At 41.1% G+C, this 21498-nt stretch overlaps 1 protein-coding gene and 1 pseudogene across 1 annotated transcript in view; one reads left to right on the forward strand and one right to left on the reverse strand.

Annotated features, from left to right (window-relative positions):
* The window catches only part of LOC112076867 (regulator of G-protein signaling 7-like), a 56347-nt pseudogene extending 41871 nt beyond the window's left edge, over positions 1-14476 (reverse strand).
* Positions 14477-19015: 4539 nt separating this feature from the next.
* The window catches only part of LOC112076868 (tubulin monoglutamylase TTLL4), a 23203-nt gene continuing 20720 nt past the window's right edge, over positions 19016-21498 (forward strand). Inside the window, exons 1-2 of the mRNA XM_070441484.1 lie at positions 19016-19182; positions 20002-21444. Coding sequence (XP_070297585.1) covers positions 20083-21444 — 1362 coding nt within the window. The 5' untranslated portion in view covers positions 19016-19182; positions 20002-20082. The remainder of the gene's footprint in view (positions 19183-20001; positions 21445-21498) is intronic.

Below are 21498 nucleotides of genomic sequence, written 5' to 3' on the forward strand. Positions count from 1 at the left end.
GTGGGGTAGTAGAATGTCTAGTCTCCTTTTGGCTCTAATCTGATAGTTGGTATGATGTCTAGTCTCCTTTATTGGCTTCTAATCTGATAGTTGGTAGTTGGGTGGTAGATGTCTAGTCTCCTTATGCTCTAATCTGATAGTGGTAGAGTCTAGGTCTCCTTATGGCTCTCAATCTGATAGTCGGTAGTTGGGTGGTAAGATGTCTAGTCTCCTTTATGGCTCTAAATCTGATAGTGGTAGTGGGTGGTAGATTGTCTTAGTCTCCTTTATGGTCTCTCATCTGATAGTGGTATGTGGGGTAGTAGATGTCTAGTCTCCTTTATGGCTCTAATCTGATAGTGGTAGATGTCTAGTCTCCTTTATGCCTAATTCTGATAGTGGAGTTGGGTGGTAGATGTCTAGTCTCCTTTATGGCTCTCATCTGATAGTGGTAGTGGGTAGTAGAATGTCTAGTCTCCTTTATGGTCGAATCTGATAGGTGGTAGATGTCTAGTCTCCTTTATGGCCTCTAAATCTGATAGTTTTAGTGGGGAAAGTAGATGTCTAGTCTCCTTTAGAGATTATATAGGGGAATAGGGCCCCTGGTCCTAACAGTTAAGAGTATTATAATAGGGAATGGGCCTGGTCTTAAGTAAGAGTCAATTATATAGGAATTGTGGCCCTGGTCAAAGTAGAGTATTAGTATAGGAATAGGGCCCCTGGTTAAAGTAGAAGTATTATATAGGGGGAATATGGGCCCTGGTTCCTTAAGTAAGTATTATATAGGGAATATGCGGCCCCTGGGTCTTAAAGTAGAGTATTATATAGGGGAATAGGGCTGGTCAATTAGTAGAAGTATTATATAGGAAATTGTGGCCCTGGTCTAAAGTAAAGTTTATATAGAAATAGGCCTGGTCTACAGTAAGTAATTATATAAGGGAATAGGGCCCTGGTCTACAGTAGAGCATTATAGGGAATCATGGCCTGGTCTACAGTAAGAGTATTATATAGGGAATAGGGCCCTGGTTTACAGTAAGAATATATAGGGCCCTGTCTACAGTAGAGTCTGATTAGTATATGGGAATAGGCCCTGGTCTTAAGATAGATATATATGGGGAATTGGCCCGTCAAAGTGTAGTATTATATAGGGAATAGGCCCTGCATGTATAGATTATATACTGTAGACCAGGGGATAGGGCCCTGTCTAAGTAGAGTATATATAGGGAATATGGCCCTGGTCTAACAGTAAGTATATTATATAGGATAGGGCCTGGTTACAGTTAGAGTATTATATAGGAATGTGGCCTGGTCTAAAGTAGAGTATTATATAGGAATTAGGGCCCTGGTTTAAAAGTAGAGTATTATATAGGGATATTGCCTGGTCTTAAGTAGAGTATATATAGGGGAATGTGGGCCTGGGTCCTAAAGGTAGAGTATTGATATTAGGGAATAGGGCCCTGGTTTAAAGTAGCAGTATATATAAGGAATATGGCCCTGGTCTTTAAAGTTAGAGTATTATATAGGGAATGGGCCCTGGTCTAAGTGAGTAATATAGGGATCGTGGCCCTGTCTAAAGTAAAGTATTATATAGAATGAGGGCCCATGGGTCTACAGTAGAGTATTTATCACAGGGATATTAGGGCCTGTTCTACATAGATATTATATAGGAAATAATGGGGCCCCTTCGGGGTTCTACAGTACAGTATCTATATAGGGCCCTGGTCCTACAGTAGAGTATTAATATAGGGAATAGGGTTCTGGTCTACAGTAGAGTAATATATGGGAATAGGCGCTGGTTACAGTTAGAGTATATATTAGGAATAGGGCCCTGGTTTACGTAGGAATTATATCAGGGCCTGGTCACAGTCAGAAGATATATATGGAATAGCCAATGTCTAAAGTAGAGTATTATAATGGGGAATTGGGCCCTGGTCTAAAGTTAGAGTATATATAGGGAATAGGGCCTGGTCTTATGTGAATGATATATATATAGAGGAATATGGGCCCTGTCTAAATAGAGTATTATATAGAGAATTGTGGCCTGGTCTCAAAGTAGGAGTATTATATAGGAATAGGCCTGGTTTAAAGTAGAGTATTTAATAAGGAATAGGGCCCTGGGTCTACAGTTAGAGTTATATAGTATAGAGATAGGGTTTCAGTGGTATATAGGATGCGCCTGGTCTACGAAGTAGGAGTATTATATAGGGAATGGGCCCTGGTCTACATAGAGTATATTATAGGGAATAGGGCCTGAGTCCTCAGTAGAGTTATATATAGGGAATAGGGCCTGGTCTACAGTGAGTATTATATAGGGAATATGGCCAGAGTATACCAGTGAGTAGTTATGAATAGGCCCTGGTCTCAGTAGAGGATAGCCGGTCTAAGTATATAGGGAATAGGGCCCTGGTCTACGTTAGAGTATTATATAGGAAGTGCCTGTCTAAAGATAAGAGTATTAATAGGGAATAGGGGCCCGATGGATCATACAGATCGAATATTATATTGGAATATGGCCATGGTCTAAAGTAGAGTATTAATATAGGAATAGTGACCGATTAAGAATAGAGATATATAGGGAATAGGGCCATGTCTTAACAGATAGAGATATTATATAGGGAATAGGGCCTGGTCTACAGTAGAGTATATATAGGAATAGGGGGCCTGTCTTACAAGTAGAGTATTATAATAGGGAAGATAGGGCCCTGGTCTACAGTAGAGTATTATATGGGAATAGGGCCTGGTCTAATGCGAGAGTATTATAAATAGGGAATAGGGGCCCATAGAGTATAGCAGTTAGTTATATATAGAATATGACCCTCGGTCTACAGTGAGTATTATAATAGGGGAATATGACCCTGGCTACAGTAGTAGTAGTTATATAGGGAATATGCCCTGATCTAAAGTAGAGTATATATAGGGAGATCAGGGCCCTGGTCTACAGTAGGATTTATAATGTAGGGAATATATAGAACCCTGGGCTACAGTAGAGTATATATAATACGGAATAAATAGCCCTGGTCAAAGTAGAGTATTATATAAGAATAGAGACCCTGGTCTAAAGTAGAGATATATAGGATGCGCGCCTGGTCTTAGCTAAGAGTATTATATAGGAATATGGCCCTGGTCTACAGTAGAGTATTATATAGGGAATAAGGGCCCTGGTCTTAAGTGAGTGTTATATAGGGAATAAGGGCCTGTCTTACAGTAAGAGTATTATATGGGAATATGGCCCGGCTCTCACCCAGTAGAGTATTATATAGGGAATAGGCCCTAGTCTAAGTAGAGGATTTATATTAGGGAATAGGACCTGGGTCTTAAGTTAGAGTTTGTATAGGGAATAGGGCTCTGGTCTACAGTAGAGTATTAAATAGGGAAATTATATATATATTGTATATATATATATATTAATTATATAGTATATATAGGGAGCCACTATCACATCTACTATAACCACATCTACTATAAACCCTGGACACATCTAACTATAACCCTGACCAAATCTCTACTATAGACCAGCATCTTACTATATCCCTGACACATCTACTATAACCCTGACCACATCTACTATAAACCGCTGTGACTACATGCTACTATAACCTGACCACATATACTATAGACACATATACTATAGACCACATCTACTATATACCACATCTACTTATAACCCCTGACACATCTACATAAAGACACATCATATAAAAGCCCTGACTACATTACGTATAACCCTGACACATTACTTATAGACCAAATCTACTATAGACCACATCTACTTAGCCACATCTACTATAGACCAATACTACGTATAGACCCTGAAAATCTACTAAAGACCACACTCTACTATAAAACCCTGACAAATCTACTATACCGGCCACATCTGCTATAACCCTGATACATCTACTATAACCCTGACCACATATACTATAAACCCTTGACTACATCTACTATATCCCTGACCCAATCTTACTATAAACCTGACCACATCTTACTATAACCTGCATACATTACTATAACCCTGACCACATATACTATAGGACCACCATATACTATAGGACCACATCTACTATTATAACAACATCTTACTATAACCCTGACCACCAATCTACTATAGACCCACATCTACTATTAACCCTGAACCACATCTACTATAGACACATCTACTATAGACCAATCTACTATACCCTGACAACATTCTATAACCCTGGCCACAACTACATAAACCCTGATACATATACTATAACCTTGAACCACATCTACTATAACCCTGGACCCACATCTACTATACACCACATCTACTATAACTGACTACATCTACTATGAACCCTGACACATCTAACTATACCCTGACTACACCTACTATAACCCTGACCAAATCTACTATTACCCTGACCATCATTCTATTATAGACACATCTACTATAACCCTGACCACATCTACTATAACCCTGACCAAATGCTACTATTTACCTGACTACCCATCTACTATAACCCTGACCACATCTTACTATAAACACATCTACTATACCCTGACTACATCTATTATAACCCTGACACATCTACTATAGAGACACATCTACTATAGACCCTGACAAAATTACTATAGACCACATCTACTATAACCCTTGACATCTACTTATAACCTAGACCCTCACATCTACTATAACCTGACACAATCTACTATAAACGCTACCAATATATATAGAACCACTCTATATCATCTACTTACCCACATCTACTATAACCCTGCCACATATACATAACCCTGACCACATCTAATATAACCTGACCAATCTACTATAGACCACATCTACTATAGACCACATCTACTATAGACACACAGCTATATAACCTGGACAAATCTACTATCGCTGACTACATTACTATAGTCCAACATCTTACTATACCCTGACTACCTCTATATAACCCTGACACATCTACTATAACACTAGAACCACATCTACCTATTAACCCTGACACATCTACTATTAGACCACAATCTACTATAGACCATCTACTATAACCCTGACCATAATAACTATAGAACCTGACTACTCACTATAGACCACATTACTATAACCCTGACACATCTACTATAGACCACATCTACTATAACCTGACCATATTCACGATTAACCCGACCACATCTACTATAACCCTGACTAAATCTACTATAACCCTGACACATCTTAACCATGATACTTATAATGACACTCTATATGAAACATACTATGACCTACTATAACCCTGACACATCTACTATAACCCTGACCACATCTACTATAATAACTACATACTTAACTACCAACATCTACTATTAACACCACTACTAACCACATCTACTAATAACCCTGACCACATCTACTATAACCCTGGACATACATATACTATACTGACCACATACTCACATTACACCCTATCCACCACTCTACTATAACGCACAATCTACTATACCCTGACTTACAACATACCTACTAGTTGCATCTAATAACCGCATGCTACATAACTGACTAAACCTGATCCCTGCACTACTATACACACAGTACTATAGACCTGACCACATCTACTATAACCCTGACTACATTACTATACCTGCCATCTATATACCACACACTGATAAACTCTACTATACCTCCAATCTATATACCCTGACCTTACTTATTCCACATCTTACTATAACCCTGACTATAGCTAACGTGCATTACTATAACCCTGACCACATGCTACTATAACCCTGACGTACACTTACTGAATCTATAAACCCTGACACACACATACCTGCCAATCTACTAACCTGACTACATATACTATAACCCTGACCACATCTACTATAACCCTGACCACATCTACTTATACACCACATCTACTATAGACCCTGACCATATCTACATACCCTGCCATATCTACTATAACCCGCTGACCACATCTTACTATTAACCGACCAATCTACTAGAGACCACATCTACATAACCTGACGTACATCTACTATAACCCTGACCACATCAACTATAGACCAATCTTAATATAGGACACACATTCTATTAACCTTACAGCATCTAACTATAACCCTGACCACATCAACTATAGACCACATCTACTATAACCCTGACCACCTCTAACTATACACCAAATTCTACTATAACCCTGACTACAGTTACTTAAACCCTTACGCACATTACTATAGACCACTCTACTATAGACAGCAATCTACTAATAACCCTGAACACATCTTACTATAACCCTGACTACATTTCTAACTATAACCCTGGACCACATCTACATAACCCTGCCACATCTACTATTAGACCACATCACTATAACCCTGACACATCTACTATAAACCCTGACCACATCGACTATAACCTGACCACATCTACTATAACCTTTACCACATCTACTATAACCTGACCACATCCTACTATAACCCTAACACATCTACTATAACCCTGACTCATTTACTATACCCTGACCACATTACTATAACCCTGCACCACATTACATAACTTTACATCACTATACTAGACCGCTACCACTTACTACTAATCCTGACAAACATCTACTATAACCCTGACCAACATCTACTATACCCTGACCACATCTTCTATAGACCACCATCTACATAACCCTGACTCACATTTACCTATAGACACATCTACTATAAAACCTAACACATATTTACTATAACCCTTGACTACATCGTGCTATAGACCACATCTACTATAACCCCTGACCACATCTTACTATACACCAAATCTACCTATAACCTGAACCACATTTACTTATAGAAGACACCATCTACTCTAACCCTAACACAATTGTTTAACTATAACCCTGACACATATACTATATAACCCTGACCACCATCTACATTAACCCTGACCACATCTACTATAACCCTGACACAATCTACTATAACCCTTGACGCACATCTACTATAACCCTGACTCACATCGACTATAGACCACATTCTACTATAACCCTGACCACATCGGACTATAGACCACATCTTACTATAGACCACATCTACTATAACCCTGACCACATCTACAATAACCCTGACATCTACTATAGAACACCTCTAACTATAACCCTGACCACATCTACTATAGACACATCTAACTTATAACCCTGAACCACACTATCTATTAGACCACATATCTCTATACACCTGCCCAACATCTACTATAAAACCCGAACACATCTTCTATAAGGAACCAAACATCTTAAACCTATAACCCTGACCACATTCTACTATAGACACATCTTACTATAACCCTGACCACATCTACTATAACCCTGCCGCACATCTACTATTTACCCTGACCATATCTTACTTAACCCTGACACATTTCTATAGACCACATCTAATAACCCTGACCACATCTTCTATAGACCACATCTTACTATAACCCTGACCACATCTGACTATAAAACCACATCTACTATAACACTGAACCAGCATATACTATACTGACCACATCTACAATAAGACGACATCTACTATAACCCTGACTACATCTACTATAACTCTAACTACATCTACTATACCGACTCATCTGATATACCTGACCACATCTACTATAACCCTGACCACATCTACTATAGCCCTGACTACATCTACTATAACCCTGACCACATCTACTAAAGACCACATCTAATGATAACCCTGACTACATCTACTATAAACCCTGACACATCTTACTCTAGACCACATTTACTATAGACCCATCTACTATAGACCACATTTCTACTATAGACCAAATCTACTATAACCCGACCAACATCTACTATAATACCCTGACCACATCTACTAAGACCACATCTACTATAACCCTGACCACATATACTCATAACCCTGACCACATCTACTATAACCTGACCAAGATCTACTATACCCTGACCACATCTACTATAACCCTGAACCACATCTACTAGAGAGACCACAAATACTATAACAACTGACCACATCTACATAACCCTGACCAATTTTACTATAGACCATATCTACTATAACCATGACTACATCTACATAAACCCTGAAACCAAACATATCCTATAGACCACATCTACTAATAAACCCTAACCACATCTACTATAACCCTGACCACATCAACTATAACCCTGAACCACATCTACTAATAGCCACATCTACGTATAAACCCTGAACCACAATCTACAATAAGACCACATCTACTATAACCCTGGACGCACATCTACTCTACCCTGACCACATCTACTATAACCCTGACTACATTAATGATAACCCTGATTCACATCTGCTATAGACCAAATCTACGTAACTTTGACCACATCTACTATAAACCTTACCAATCTTACTATGCCCTGACCACATTAACTATAACCCTGACCACATCTCTATAACCTTTGAAACCACATCTACTATAGACCACATCTAACTATAAAGGCCCTGCACATCTACTATAACCCTTGACCACATCTACCATAGACCACATCTAACTATAACCCTGTCCACATCTACTATAACCCTACCACATCTTACTATAGACCAATCTACTTATAACCTGAACCACATCTACTATAAACCCTGACCACATCTACTAGTAGACCATATCTAACTATAACCCTGACCTGACATCTATATAAACCCTGACCACATCTACTATAGACCACAATCTACTATAGACCGACATCTACTGTAACCCTGACACATCTACTATAACCTGACCAACATCTACTATAACCTGACCAATATTTTGACAACCAGCTAGATTACTTGCCTCAATATTATTATGACAGACAAGCTAACGTACTGTCTCTATTAATATTATGACAGACCAGCTAGACTACTGTCTCTATTATATATGACAGGCCAGCTAGATCTAACTGTCTCTTTATATTTTGACAGACCAGCAAGATCTTACTGTCTCTATTATATTACGAAAACCAGCTAGATCTTACTGTCTTTAGTATATTATGACATACAGCTAGATTCACTGTTTCTATTATATTATGAACAGACCAGCTAGACTACTGGCTCTCTATTAATTATGACAGGCCAGCTAGATCTACTGTCTCTTACTATTTTGACAGACCAGCTAAATCTACTGTCTCTATTATATTACGAATAGACCAGCTAGATTTACTGTCTTTAGTATATTATGACAGACAGCTAGATCTACTGTCTCTATATATTATGCAGACCAGCTAGATCTACTGTCTCTATATATTATGGCAGACCAGTTAGATCTGCTGTACGTTTTATATTATGACAGACCAGCGTGATCTTCTGTCTCTATATATATTATGACAGCCAGCTAATCACTGTCTTATTATATTACGACAGACGCAGCTAGATCTACTGTCTCTATTATATTTATGCAGACCAGCTAGAGCTACTGTTCTATTATTTTATGACAGACCAGCTAGATCGTACTGTCTCTATTATATTACAGACCAGTAATCTACTGTCTTATTATATTAAGACAGACCAACTAGATCTACTGTCTCTTATTATATTATGACAGACCAGCTAGACTCTACTGTCTCTATTATATTATGACAGACCATACGAAATCTACTGTCTCTATTATATAATGACAGACCAGCTAAGATATGACTGTCTCTATTATATTATGACAGACCAGCTAGATCTACTGCTCTATTATATTATGACGACCAGCTAGATTACTGTCTCTATATATTATGACAGACCACTAGATCTACTGTCTCTATATATTATGACAGACCAGCTAGATCTACTGTCTCTATTATATATGACAGACCAGCTAGATATACTGTCTCTATTATATTATGACAGACCAGCTAGATCTACTGCTCTCTATTATTTATGACAGACCAGCTAGATTCTACTGTCTCTACTATATTATGACAGACCAACTAGATGCTACTCTCTATATTATGACAGCCAGCTAGATCTACTGTCTCTATTATATTGATGGAATTATGACAGATCAACTAGATCTACTGTCTCTATTATATTATGACAGACCAGCTAGAACTACTGTCTCTATTATATTATGACAGACCAGCTAGAGCTACTGTCTCTATTATAATATGACAGACCAGCTAGAACTACTGTCTCTATTATATTATGACAGACCAGCTACATTTTCTGTCTATATTATATTACGACAGACCAGCTACATCTACTGTCTCTACTATATTTCGACAGACCAGTTCAAGCTACTGTCTCTAATACATTATGACAGACCAGCTAGATCTACTGTCTCAATTATATTATGACAGACCAGCTATATCTACTGTCTCTACTATATTTCGACAGACCAGTTCAAGTTACTGTCTCTATTACATTATGACAGACCAGCTAGATCTACCTCCTCTACTATATTATGACAGACCAGCTAGATCTACTGTCTCTATTATATTATGACAGACCAGCTATATCTACTGTCTCTACTATATTATGACAGACCAGCTAGATCTACTGAGTATATTATATTACGACAGACCAGCTAAAGCTACTGTCTATATTACATTATGACAGACCAGCTAGATCTACGGTCTCTATTATATTATGACAGACCAGCTGATCTACTGTATCTATTATATTATGACAGACCAGCTAGATCTACTGAGTATATTATATTACGACAGACCAGCTAGAGCTACTGAGTATATTGTATTACGGCAGACCAGCTAGAGCTACTGTCTATATTACATTATGACAGACCAGCTGGATCTATTGTCTCTATTATATTACTACAACCCAGCTACATCTCCTGTCTTTATTATATTATGACAGACCAGCTCTATCTACTGTCTCTTTTATATATTATGACAGAACAGCTAGATTTACTGTCTCCTTTATCCTTTGACAGACCAGCTTGATCTACTATCTCTATTATATTATGACAGACCAGCTAGAGCTACTGTCTCTACATACACCTTAGCCAAATACATTTCAACTCAGTTTTTCACAATTCCTGACATTTAATCCTAATCAAAATTATCTGTCTTAGGTCAATTAGGATCACCATTTTATTTTAAGAATGTGAAATGTCAGAATATTAGTAGAGAGAATGAATTATTTAACCTTTTATTTCTTTCATCACATTCCCAGTGGGTCAGAAGTGTACATACACTCAAGTAGTATTTGGTAGCATTGCCATTAAATTGTTTAACTTGGGTCAAACATTTTGGGTAGCCTTCCACAAGCTTCCCACAATAAGTTGGGTGAATTTTGGCCCATTCCTCCTGACAGAGCTGGTGTAACTGAGTTAGGTTTGTAGGCCTTGTGGTCGCACGCGCTTTTTCAGTTCTGCCCACAAACTGCGTTCTTATTTTAAGGATTGGAGGCTCCAGGGCTCTCGTGAATGGTCACTCCAATACCTTGACTTGTTGTCCTTAAGCCATTTTGCCACAACTTTGGAAGTATGCTTGGGTCATTGCCCATTTGGAAGACCCACTTGCGACCAAGCTTTAACTTCCTGACTGATGTCTTGAGATGTTGCTTCAATATATCCACATAATTTTCCTCCCTCATGATGCCATCTATTTTGTGAAGTGCACCAGTCCCTCCTGCAGCAAAGCACCCCCACACACATGATGCTGCCACCCCGTGCTTCACGTTGGGGATGGTGTTCTCCGGCTTGCAAGCATCCCCTTTTTCCTCTGTCTGTAAACAATTTTTGGAAAAATTATTTGTGTCATGCACAAAGTAGATGTCCTAACCGACTTGCCAAAACATAGTTTGTAACAAGACATTTGTGGAGTGGTTAAAAAACGAGTTTTAATGACTCCAACCTAAGTACATGTAAACTTCCGACTTCAACTCTACCTCCACTGGTATGCCATCCAGCCCTGGAGTTTGGTATACCTCCACTGGTATGCCATCCAGCCCTGGAGTTTGGTATACCTCCACTGGTATGCCATCCAGCCCTGGAGTTTGGTATACCTCCACTGGTATGCATCCAGCCCTGGAGTTTGGTATACCTCCACTGGTATGCCATCAGCCTGGATTTGGTATACCTCCACTGGTATGCATCCAGCCCTGGAGTTTGGTATACTCCACTGGTATGCCATCCAGCCCTGGAGTTTGGTATACCTCCACTGGTATGCATCCAGCCCTGGAGTTTGGTATACCTCCACTGGTATGCCATCCAGCCCTGGAGTTTGGATACCTCCACTGGTATGCCATCCAGCCTGGAGTTTGGTATACCTCACTGGTATGCCATCACCTGGAGTTTGGTATACCTCCACTGGTATGCCATCCAGCCCTGGAGTTTGGTATACCTCCACTGGTATGCATCCAGCCCTGGAGTTGGTTATACCTCCACTGGTATGCCATCCAGCCCTGGAGTTTGGTATACCTCCACTGGTATGCCATCCAGGCCTGGAGTTTGTATACCTCCACTGGTATGCCATCCAGCCTGGAGTTTGGTATACCTCCACTGGTATGCCATCCAGCCCTGGAGTTTGGTATACCTCACTGGTTAGCCATCCAGCCCTGGAGTTTGGTATACCTCCACTGGTATGCCATCCAGCCCTGGAGTTTGTGGTATACCTCCACTGGTATGCATCCAGCCCTGGAGTTTGGATATACCTCCACTGGTATGCCATCCAGCCCTGGAGTTTGGTATACCTCCACTGGTATGCCATCCAGCCCTGGGAGTTTTGGCTATACCTCCACTGGTATTGCATCCAGCCCTGGAGTGGTATACCTCCACCTGCGTTATCGCTCATCCAGCCCTGGAGTTTGGTATACCTCCACTGGTATGTCATCCAGCCCTGGAGTTTTGGTATACCTCCACTGGTATGCCATCCAGCCCTGGAGTTTGGTATACCTCCACTGGTATGTCATCCAGCCCTGGAGTTTGGTATACCTCAACTGGTATACCATCCAGCCCTGCAGTTTTCCCAGCTTTAAAGGTTAGTGGAGACGGAGGAGACTGAAACGAAAACATATGCTTAAAGTACTTTACTTCCTCTTTCAAAATATAATTTGGTGAATCATGAGTGACTCCGTCATTTGTAACAAATTTCAATAAATCATTTTTCGTTGCATTTCTATGTTGAAGATTAAAAAATGATTTGGTGCATTTCTCCCCATATTCCATCCAGATCACTTTATTATTATAATAAATTACAATGGATCTTTCTGGAATAAGTTCCTCCATTTCTTGTTTTTTTCCCCTCTAACTTATTCTGAGCCTCTACGGTACAGTTTTTATTGCTGTCTATCTGTTCTGTTCGTCCTTCAATGTCCTTTGTTAATATGGACTCTTTTGACCTAAATTGCTTTTGTCTTATAGATGAGAACTGAATTTTATGGCCTCTAAAGGCACCTTTAAAAGTGTCCCATACAATAAGCGGATCTGCTGTACCTATATTATGTTATATATTCTTCTGTCCTGGTTAAAAAAAAGTTATCATCCAATAGGCTTTGATTACATTTCCAATATCCTCGCCAATGTGGAAATTCTGTAAGAGTAATATACTGTATATGCCAATTATTTGATGGTCTGACAGCATTCTGTCCCCTATCAACACTTTTTTTTAACTTTTGGTTTAAACGAGAATGACATAAGAAAGCAATCAAGATGACTAGCTTGATTAAACCTCCGCCATGTATATCTCACTAGGTCAGGATATTTAAGCCTCCATATATCCACTAGTTCCAATATATCCATCATATTTGTAATTTCCTTATGTGCATGAGGGTGATAGTTTGTAGTGTGATTTTTTTTTACGGTCCATTGAGGTATTTAAAACCCTATTATAATCTTCCACTATAATAATAGTGTCTTACATTGCTTATATATATTTTTAAAGAAGCATGGATCATCATTATTTGTACCGTATAGAATAATGAGGCAAATCTGTTCATGGTCCAATAATATATTTAAAATAATCCATCTATTTTGTGGATCTGTTTTAACAATTTGCATATTTGGATCAAAATTACTGTTAGTTAATATCATCACCACTTTTGAATTTCTTTGCCTATGGGAGAAGTATATTTCGCGGGTCTCATCCCGTGTGTTAATCATTGTGCGCGTGTGTTATTTATTCGAGGTACTCCTCGCTCTTTTGTTTGGGTTTCAACCCTGTGTTTTGTTTACTGTTTGTTTGGTCTTCTTCCCTGTGCCTTCACACGGCACGTCGTCATTTGGGATTCATAAAAAACCCTATTACTCATTCCTGCGCCTGTCTCCCGATCCTTCATTCCAACTTGACAGAATAATCGACCATTAAGGGAGACAGCGGGAATGGCCCGTCCGACGCCGTCGCCACTTCGGCAGCTGCAACTGGGTCGTTCGACGCCGCCACAACGGGTCCGTCCGACGTCGCAACTCCAGCAGGTACAAAACTGGTCCGTCCGACGCCGCCCCAACTTCGGCAGCGGCAACTGGCCCGTTCGACGACGACGCAACTTTGGCTGCTACATCGGGTCCTGATTGACCCGCACTGCGTTCCTGTGATCGTCCTCGAGGCCGGTTTCGTTTTGCTGCTGGTGTCGCGGATCCCTCCGGAACGTTCATCACCACACCTGTCCCCTATTCCCACTGATAAGTATTACTATATATGTGCCCTTTGGATTACATTGTCTTGTTCCATTATTGTTACAATTTCCGTTGATGCGTGTGAGCACCTGTTCTGTGTGTTTTGGGCTTTCGTGCCCTTGTGGATTGCACAGATAATTACGGGTCTCGTCCCGTGTGTTAATCATCGTGTGTTATTTATTCGAGGTACTCCTCGATCTTTTGTTTTGGTTTCTACCCCGTGTTTACCATTCCTGCGTCTGTCTCCCCAATCATTTGTTCCAGCGTGACAAGATATTAAATTCCTTCTCAGATCCTCAATTCTTATTATCTGCTAAGCCATTACAATTATAACTGTCTATACTTATTTCAGCAATTACCACAATGAGATACGTTTCAATTCTATTCATCATATAATATATTTATAAACGTATAATTAAAAAGTACCATAATGATTGAGTGTACATATTGTTGTACCATGGTATTTGCACTGCTACTGAGTAAAATTGTTCTCCACTATTCCACCCGCAACCCCCCCCCCCCCCAAGTTGGATTGTCGTCCCAGTGACTGGCAGAGCCACCCTTGTCACCTGGATCCTAGGGCTGCTGTGAGATTGGGACCTATCCTTTAAAAAGAGCTCACATGGCCACCTACAGAACAGAAGCAGATTAACTGCCAAAAGCATTTCCAACGCCCATACCTCCATTGTATTGTATAGAGATATTTGTATATCTTAATTTATTTCCACAATTAACAAATATTATGCCTTGTCATGTTGGCAGTTCATTCAAAGGATTATTACCTATAACCAGGATTGGCATTACAAAAATTATATTTTAACAAGCAATTATTATTTTGGCAAACAATTATTGTAATTCATCCTGTATTGTCCCTAACATCATTACCCATAGCAACAGATGTGGGATAGCACCACACACACACACACACACACACACACACACACACACACACACACACACACACACACACACACACACCACACACCACACACACACACACACACACACACAACAAAATATAACAGTCTATGTGTAATGGTTTGGTAACAGTCTATGTGTAATGGATTGGTAACAGTCTATGTGTAACGGGTATGTAACAATGTGTAACGGGTATTGGTAACAATGTGTAACGGGTATTGGTAACAGTCTATGTGTAACAGGTATTGGTAACAGTCTGTGTGTAACAGGTATTGGTAACAGTCATGAGTACAGGTATTGGTAACAGTCTCTGTGTAATGTGTATTGGTAACAGTCTATGTGTAACAGGTATTGGTAACAGTCTATGTGTAATGGTATTGGTAACAGTCTATGTGTAATGGTATTGGTAACAGTCTATGTGAACAGGTATTGGTAACAGTATATGTGTAACAGGTATTGGTACAGTCTATGTGTAATGGTATTGGTAACAGTCTTGTGTAACAGGTATTGGTAAAGTCTATGTGTAACAGGTATTGGTAACAGTCTATGTGTAATGGTATTGGTAACAGTCTATGTGTAATGGTATTGGTAACAGTCTATGTGTAATGGTGTTGGTAACACTGTGTAACAGGTATTGGTAACAGTCTATGTGTAACGGGTATTGGTAACAGTCTATGTGTAACGGGTATTGGTAACAGTCTATGTGTAATGGTGTTGGTAACACTGTGTAACAGGTATTGGTAACAGTCTATGTGTAATGGTATTGGTAACAGTCTATGTGTAACGGGATTGGTAACAGTCTATGTGTAATGGTGTTGGTAACACTGTGTAACAGGTTTTGGTAACAGTCTATGTGTAATGGTATTGGTAACAGTCTATGTGTAACGGGTATTGGTAACAGTCTATGTGTAATGGTGTTGGTAACACTGTGTAACAGGTTTTGGTAACAGTCTCTGTGTAATGAGAAGAAAGTGTGTTTTGTTTGGCCATTGTTTGTGTGCAGAGAAGTGCTTGTAGGTCAGGCATGTAAATCGTAAACCACAGTATGATGTGTACCTAACCCCTATGACCATGTGCCTATGGATTCCAATATGCAGACAAGTGTTGCTATCGTGCAATGTCATCCCTTGAGCACATACACCTACATCATGGAACTAAGTTCTGTTTTATGTGAAACTGCGTGATTCAGTTTGAACAGGGCATTTTCACCAGCCTGACTTGACAACTATCAGTAGAATGTGTGAAGTTGATGTCAAATTTAGGAAACCTTTTAATAATACTGAACATGATACATAAGACAGCAGGTAGCCTTGTGCGGATGTCTGGCAACCCAAAGGTTGTGTGTTTTAATCTCATCATGGACAACTTTAGCATTATCGCCAATTTACTACTTTTTAGGTACTTTCCAACTACTTAGCATGTTAGCTAACCCTTCCCTTAACCTGTATCATTTTAGCTTCCCCTTCCCTAACATAAACCCTTTTAGCTAACCCTTCCCCTAACATAAACCCTTTTAGCTAACCCTTCCCCTAACCTGAACCCTTTTAGCTAACCCTTCCCCTAACCTGAATCAGTTAGCTAACCCTTCCCCTAACCTGAATCCTTTTAGCTAACCCTTCCCCTAACCTGAATCATGTTAGCTAACCCTTCCACTAACCTGAATCATTTTAGCTAACCCTTCCACTAACCTGAATCATTTTAGCTAACCCTTCCCTAACCTGTATCATTTAGCTAACCCTTGCCCTAACATAAACCCTTTTAGCTAACCCTTCCCCTGACCTGAATCATGTTAGCTAACCCTTCCCTAACCTGAATCATGTTAGCTAACCCTTCCCTAACCTGAATCACGTTAGCTACCCTTCCCTAACCTAAACCCTTTTAGCTAACCCTTCCCCTAACTCTGAACCATGTTAGCTAACCTTCCCCTAACCTAAACCCTCTTAGCTAACCCTAACCTGAACCCTTTGCTAACCCTTCCCTAACCTGAACCCTTTTAGCTAACCCTTCCTAACCTGAACCATGTTAGCTACCCTTCCCCTAACCTGAACCCTTTTAGCTAACCCTTCCCCTAACCTGAAACCCTTTTAGCTAACCATTCCCTAACCTGAACCATGTTAGCTAACCTTCCCTAACCTGAACCCTTTAGCTAACCCTTCCCCTAACCTGAACCCTTTAGCTAACCCTTCCCCTAACCTGAACCCTTTTAGCTAACCCTTCCCCTAACTGAACCCTTTTAGCTAACCATTCCCCTAACCTGAACCATGTTAGCTAACCCTTCCCCTAACCTGAACCCTTTTAGCTAACCCTTCCCTAACCTGAACCCCTTTAGCTAACCCTTCCCCTAACCTGAACCCTTTTAGCTAACCTTCCCCTAACCTGAACCCTTCCCTAACCTGAACCATGTTAGCTAACCCTTCCCCTAACCTGAACCCTTTTAGCTAACCCTTCCCTAACCTGACCCTTCCCTAACCTAAACCTTTTGCTAACCCTTCCCCTAACCTGAACCCTTTAGCTAACTTCCTCCTAACCTGAACCCTTTTAGCTAACCTTCCCCTACATGCCCCTTTTAAGCTAACCCTTCCCTAACCTGAACCCCTTTAGCTAACCCTAACCTAAACCTTTTAGCTAACCTAACCTGAACCCTTTTAGCTAACCCTAAAACCCTTTTAGCTAACCCTTCCCCTAACCTGAATCCTTTTAGCTAACCAAAACCTTTTAGCTAACCTTCCCCTAACCTGAACCCTTTTAGCTAACCCTTCCCCTAACCAAACCCTTTTAGCTAACCCTTCCCCTAACCTGAACCCCTTTAGCTAACCCTTCCCTAACCTGAACCCCTTTAGCTAACCCTTCCCTAACCTGAACCCCTTTAGCTAACCCTAACCTAAACCCTTTTAGCTAACCCTTCCCCTAACCTGAACCCTTTTAGCTAACCCTTCCCCTAACCAAAACCCTTTTAGCTAACCCTTCCCCTAACCAAACCTTTTAGCTACTTCCCCTAACCTGAACCCTTTAGCTAACCCTAACCTAAACCCTTTTAGCTAACCCTTCCCCTAACCTGAACCCTTTTAGCTAACCCTTCCCCTAACAAACCCTTTTAGCTAACCCTAACCCTTTTAGCTAACCCTTCCCCTAACCAAAACCCTTTTAGCTAACCCTTCCCCTAACCTGAACCCTTTAGCTAACCCTTCCCCTAACCCTAACCCTTTTAGCTAACCCTAACCTAACCCACCTAACTAACCCTAACCCATAGAGCTGGCTACCTAGCCACCTAGATCAGTGGTTTCCAACCAGGGGTTCTTGGCCTATCCACAGGGGGTACATGAGAAGATAAGCTTACTGGTAAAATGCACATGGGGAGTACTTCAGGGGTACTCCTGGCAGAGCAAAATTCAGTTGGTTGTGCAGTAAAGCAAAATTCAGTTGGTGGTGCAGTAAAGCAAAATTCAGTTGGTGGTGCAGTAAAGCAAAATAACGTTAGACACAACAAATTGCAAATCGTAACATATCATACGAATTATATTTCGTAACATATCATACGAATTGTATTTCGTGACATATTATACGAAATGGATGATGGAAGTCCCGCGATTAATACAAACCATATGCCTACGAAACGTAACATGTAATAAATGGTGTGTCTCGGGTTTACCTACAGGATAATACGACATGCTCTGAGCACGTTGAGGGAGGGATTCCCTTGTGGTATAGACACTTTTTTTTGTGTGAAAAGCACCACCACTACTACTGTTGCCACGCGTCCGGCGCAGGTAAATATAAACATGATCAATTGTAACCATGTGCCAGTTTTGAATATTAAGTAACTTGCTAGGTCTCTGAAATTCGTTAATGTTATTTCGAGGTTGTTGGCTCTAGTTGAGTTTTGGGGGGKGGAGTCGTCCTGAGCATGTAAAGTTGTCCATGTTTCACACCTAGCTAGCTAACGTAGCTAACGTTAACTAGCTTGTTGCTAGGCCCTTAGAACGTGCTTCAGGAATCCATTTGAGTTTGACTTGATTCGAATTTCTAGTCATCTAACGTTAACGATATTACCTATTCCATTGGAATTGATTCTGAATCATGAATGTAATCTACCGGTAGCTAACTCTAGCTGGCTAGCAAGTGTTTGACAGCAAGTGACGGCTAGCTAACGTCAGCTAGCTTCATGTTGAAACCACATGGCTGCCTACCGGCTCGCTAACGTTAGCTGACGACCGGCTATTTCCCCTTACGGTACCGTCACCGTGCATTTAAAAGTGCAGATACATTCGGTCGATGTTGTCTAAATCTATTTAGCCGTGATACTTGTAAACTGGCTAGCGTATTGCTAAGCTAATGTTACCGGTGCTAACTGACTTCTCTCTGCTTACATTGATTGTCATAGATCTTTATCCACTTACTACCTAGCTAGCATGTTGGCTTACTTACCAAGCTAACTGTGAACTAGAATTGCTTGCAACTTATCTAGCTAGCTGTTATTCCACATGCCGTTGTATTTATAGATTCATGTTGTCACTTAATCAGACCACTTGTGTCAACTTTCATTATTCCGTTTTTTTAATCTCATCAATGGATTTGTTTTGTTTCAGTGGCATGGTGATCCCCTGGTGCCCTCAATTCCCTGATGTGTCAGCCAAAGTCCATGCCAGGAGGGTGTGAGATGGCACTTGATGGCCTCCAATGGAGCTGAAGACAAGTTGAATACAAGGGCCTCCTGCTCCCGGTCATCAAACCTCATTATTCGAGCCAAGTCGGCAGTGTTTCATACTGTTGACAGTCACACTAGGCCCTTCAGCTCGCATGAGAAGAAGACCCTTCAGTCCTGTGCCAGAGTCCCCCAGGTCACCAGTGACTCTATAGGTCAGCTGAATGCCAGGGTGGGTCAGACTCAGAAGAACCAGCTCCATACTGCCTCAGGGACCCTTCTACAACGTGCCTTCAACCGTTCTGTGCCTGCTGCCACTTACCTAGCTAACGAGCCACAGCGTCCTGGTAGCGCAGGTGCTAATTTAGCTAGTGGTTATAGTAATGGTCAGTGTCAACCAACTGTTCTCTCTAAGAGTACACAGATATTCAGCGCTGACATTATCTCATACAGACATAACCCTGGTGTGTTGGAGCCAACCGTAAACAGCTATCGGCACATCTGCAATTTGGACTCACTGAAGTTAAGATCACGGATCCTGGCCCGCAAAAGAGCCTTGTCGCCCCAGCCTGCTCCCTATCCAACGTGTCCCTGTCCACCAAAGGCAGAACGTGTCCCAGACTCGCAGAACAACGCTGCGTCACAGCCTGCTGATAGCACCAACACCACCAGCATGCCCACCAACCAGTCAGTCCCCTGGACCAGTGGCAAGCTGAGAGACAATAGCAAAGGGTTTATGAGGCCCACTATGGGTAAAGTGCCTTCCTGTTCCAGACAGGAGACTACCCAGACAAGAGACTCAGCAAAACCTTTGTCCCCCCAGACCAAATCGGCCTCCTATTGCCGTAGGGTGGACAATGGGGATGGCAAAACCCAGACTAAGTTCACACACCACCCCCACAACACTGTGCCTTTGCAGGATAGGTCATCCCACCACCAGGATGTGTCACTGGATCAGACATGGAGGCTCCAGGACCCGCATCAGTTTGAGAGCCCGATGGCAGCAGACATGGCSGGTCACTCCCAGAGGCTGGGCTTTTGTGCTGCTGTCCACGGGGCTCCTGGARCTCCTCATAACACATCAACAGAGAGGATCAGGAAGGTCAACTCTGAGGTGGAGTTTACTGAGGCCGTGAGGAAGCTGACACAGTCACGGAGCGCGCTCACYCTTCATCCCAGGAACGGGACTGTTATTAGTTTTACTACTGGAACACCAGGGTCCAACGTGGATCYAGTCCAGCTGGGCAAAGCAATGACTAATAGCCCTGTCATCTCTGTCAGCCACAGCCCTGCTCCAGCCAAACCCTCTGTACCACTCTGCCTTACTATGAGAGACCAGCCTGTGTCCATGGAGACGTGCGCAGCAGGAGAACAGTCTATGACTAGGGTGGCTTGGGTCTTTGACCATTTGACTTGTGAAGTCTTTGACAATCATTAATTA

This window comes from Salvelinus sp. IW2-2015, unplaced genomic scaffold (assembly GCF_002910315.2).
Source record: "Salvelinus sp. IW2-2015 unplaced genomic scaffold, ASM291031v2 Un_scaffold4097, whole genome shotgun sequence".
In the NCBI taxonomy this organism is placed as follows: domain Eukaryota; kingdom Metazoa; phylum Chordata; class Actinopteri; order Salmoniformes; family Salmonidae; genus Salvelinus; species Salvelinus sp. IW2-2015.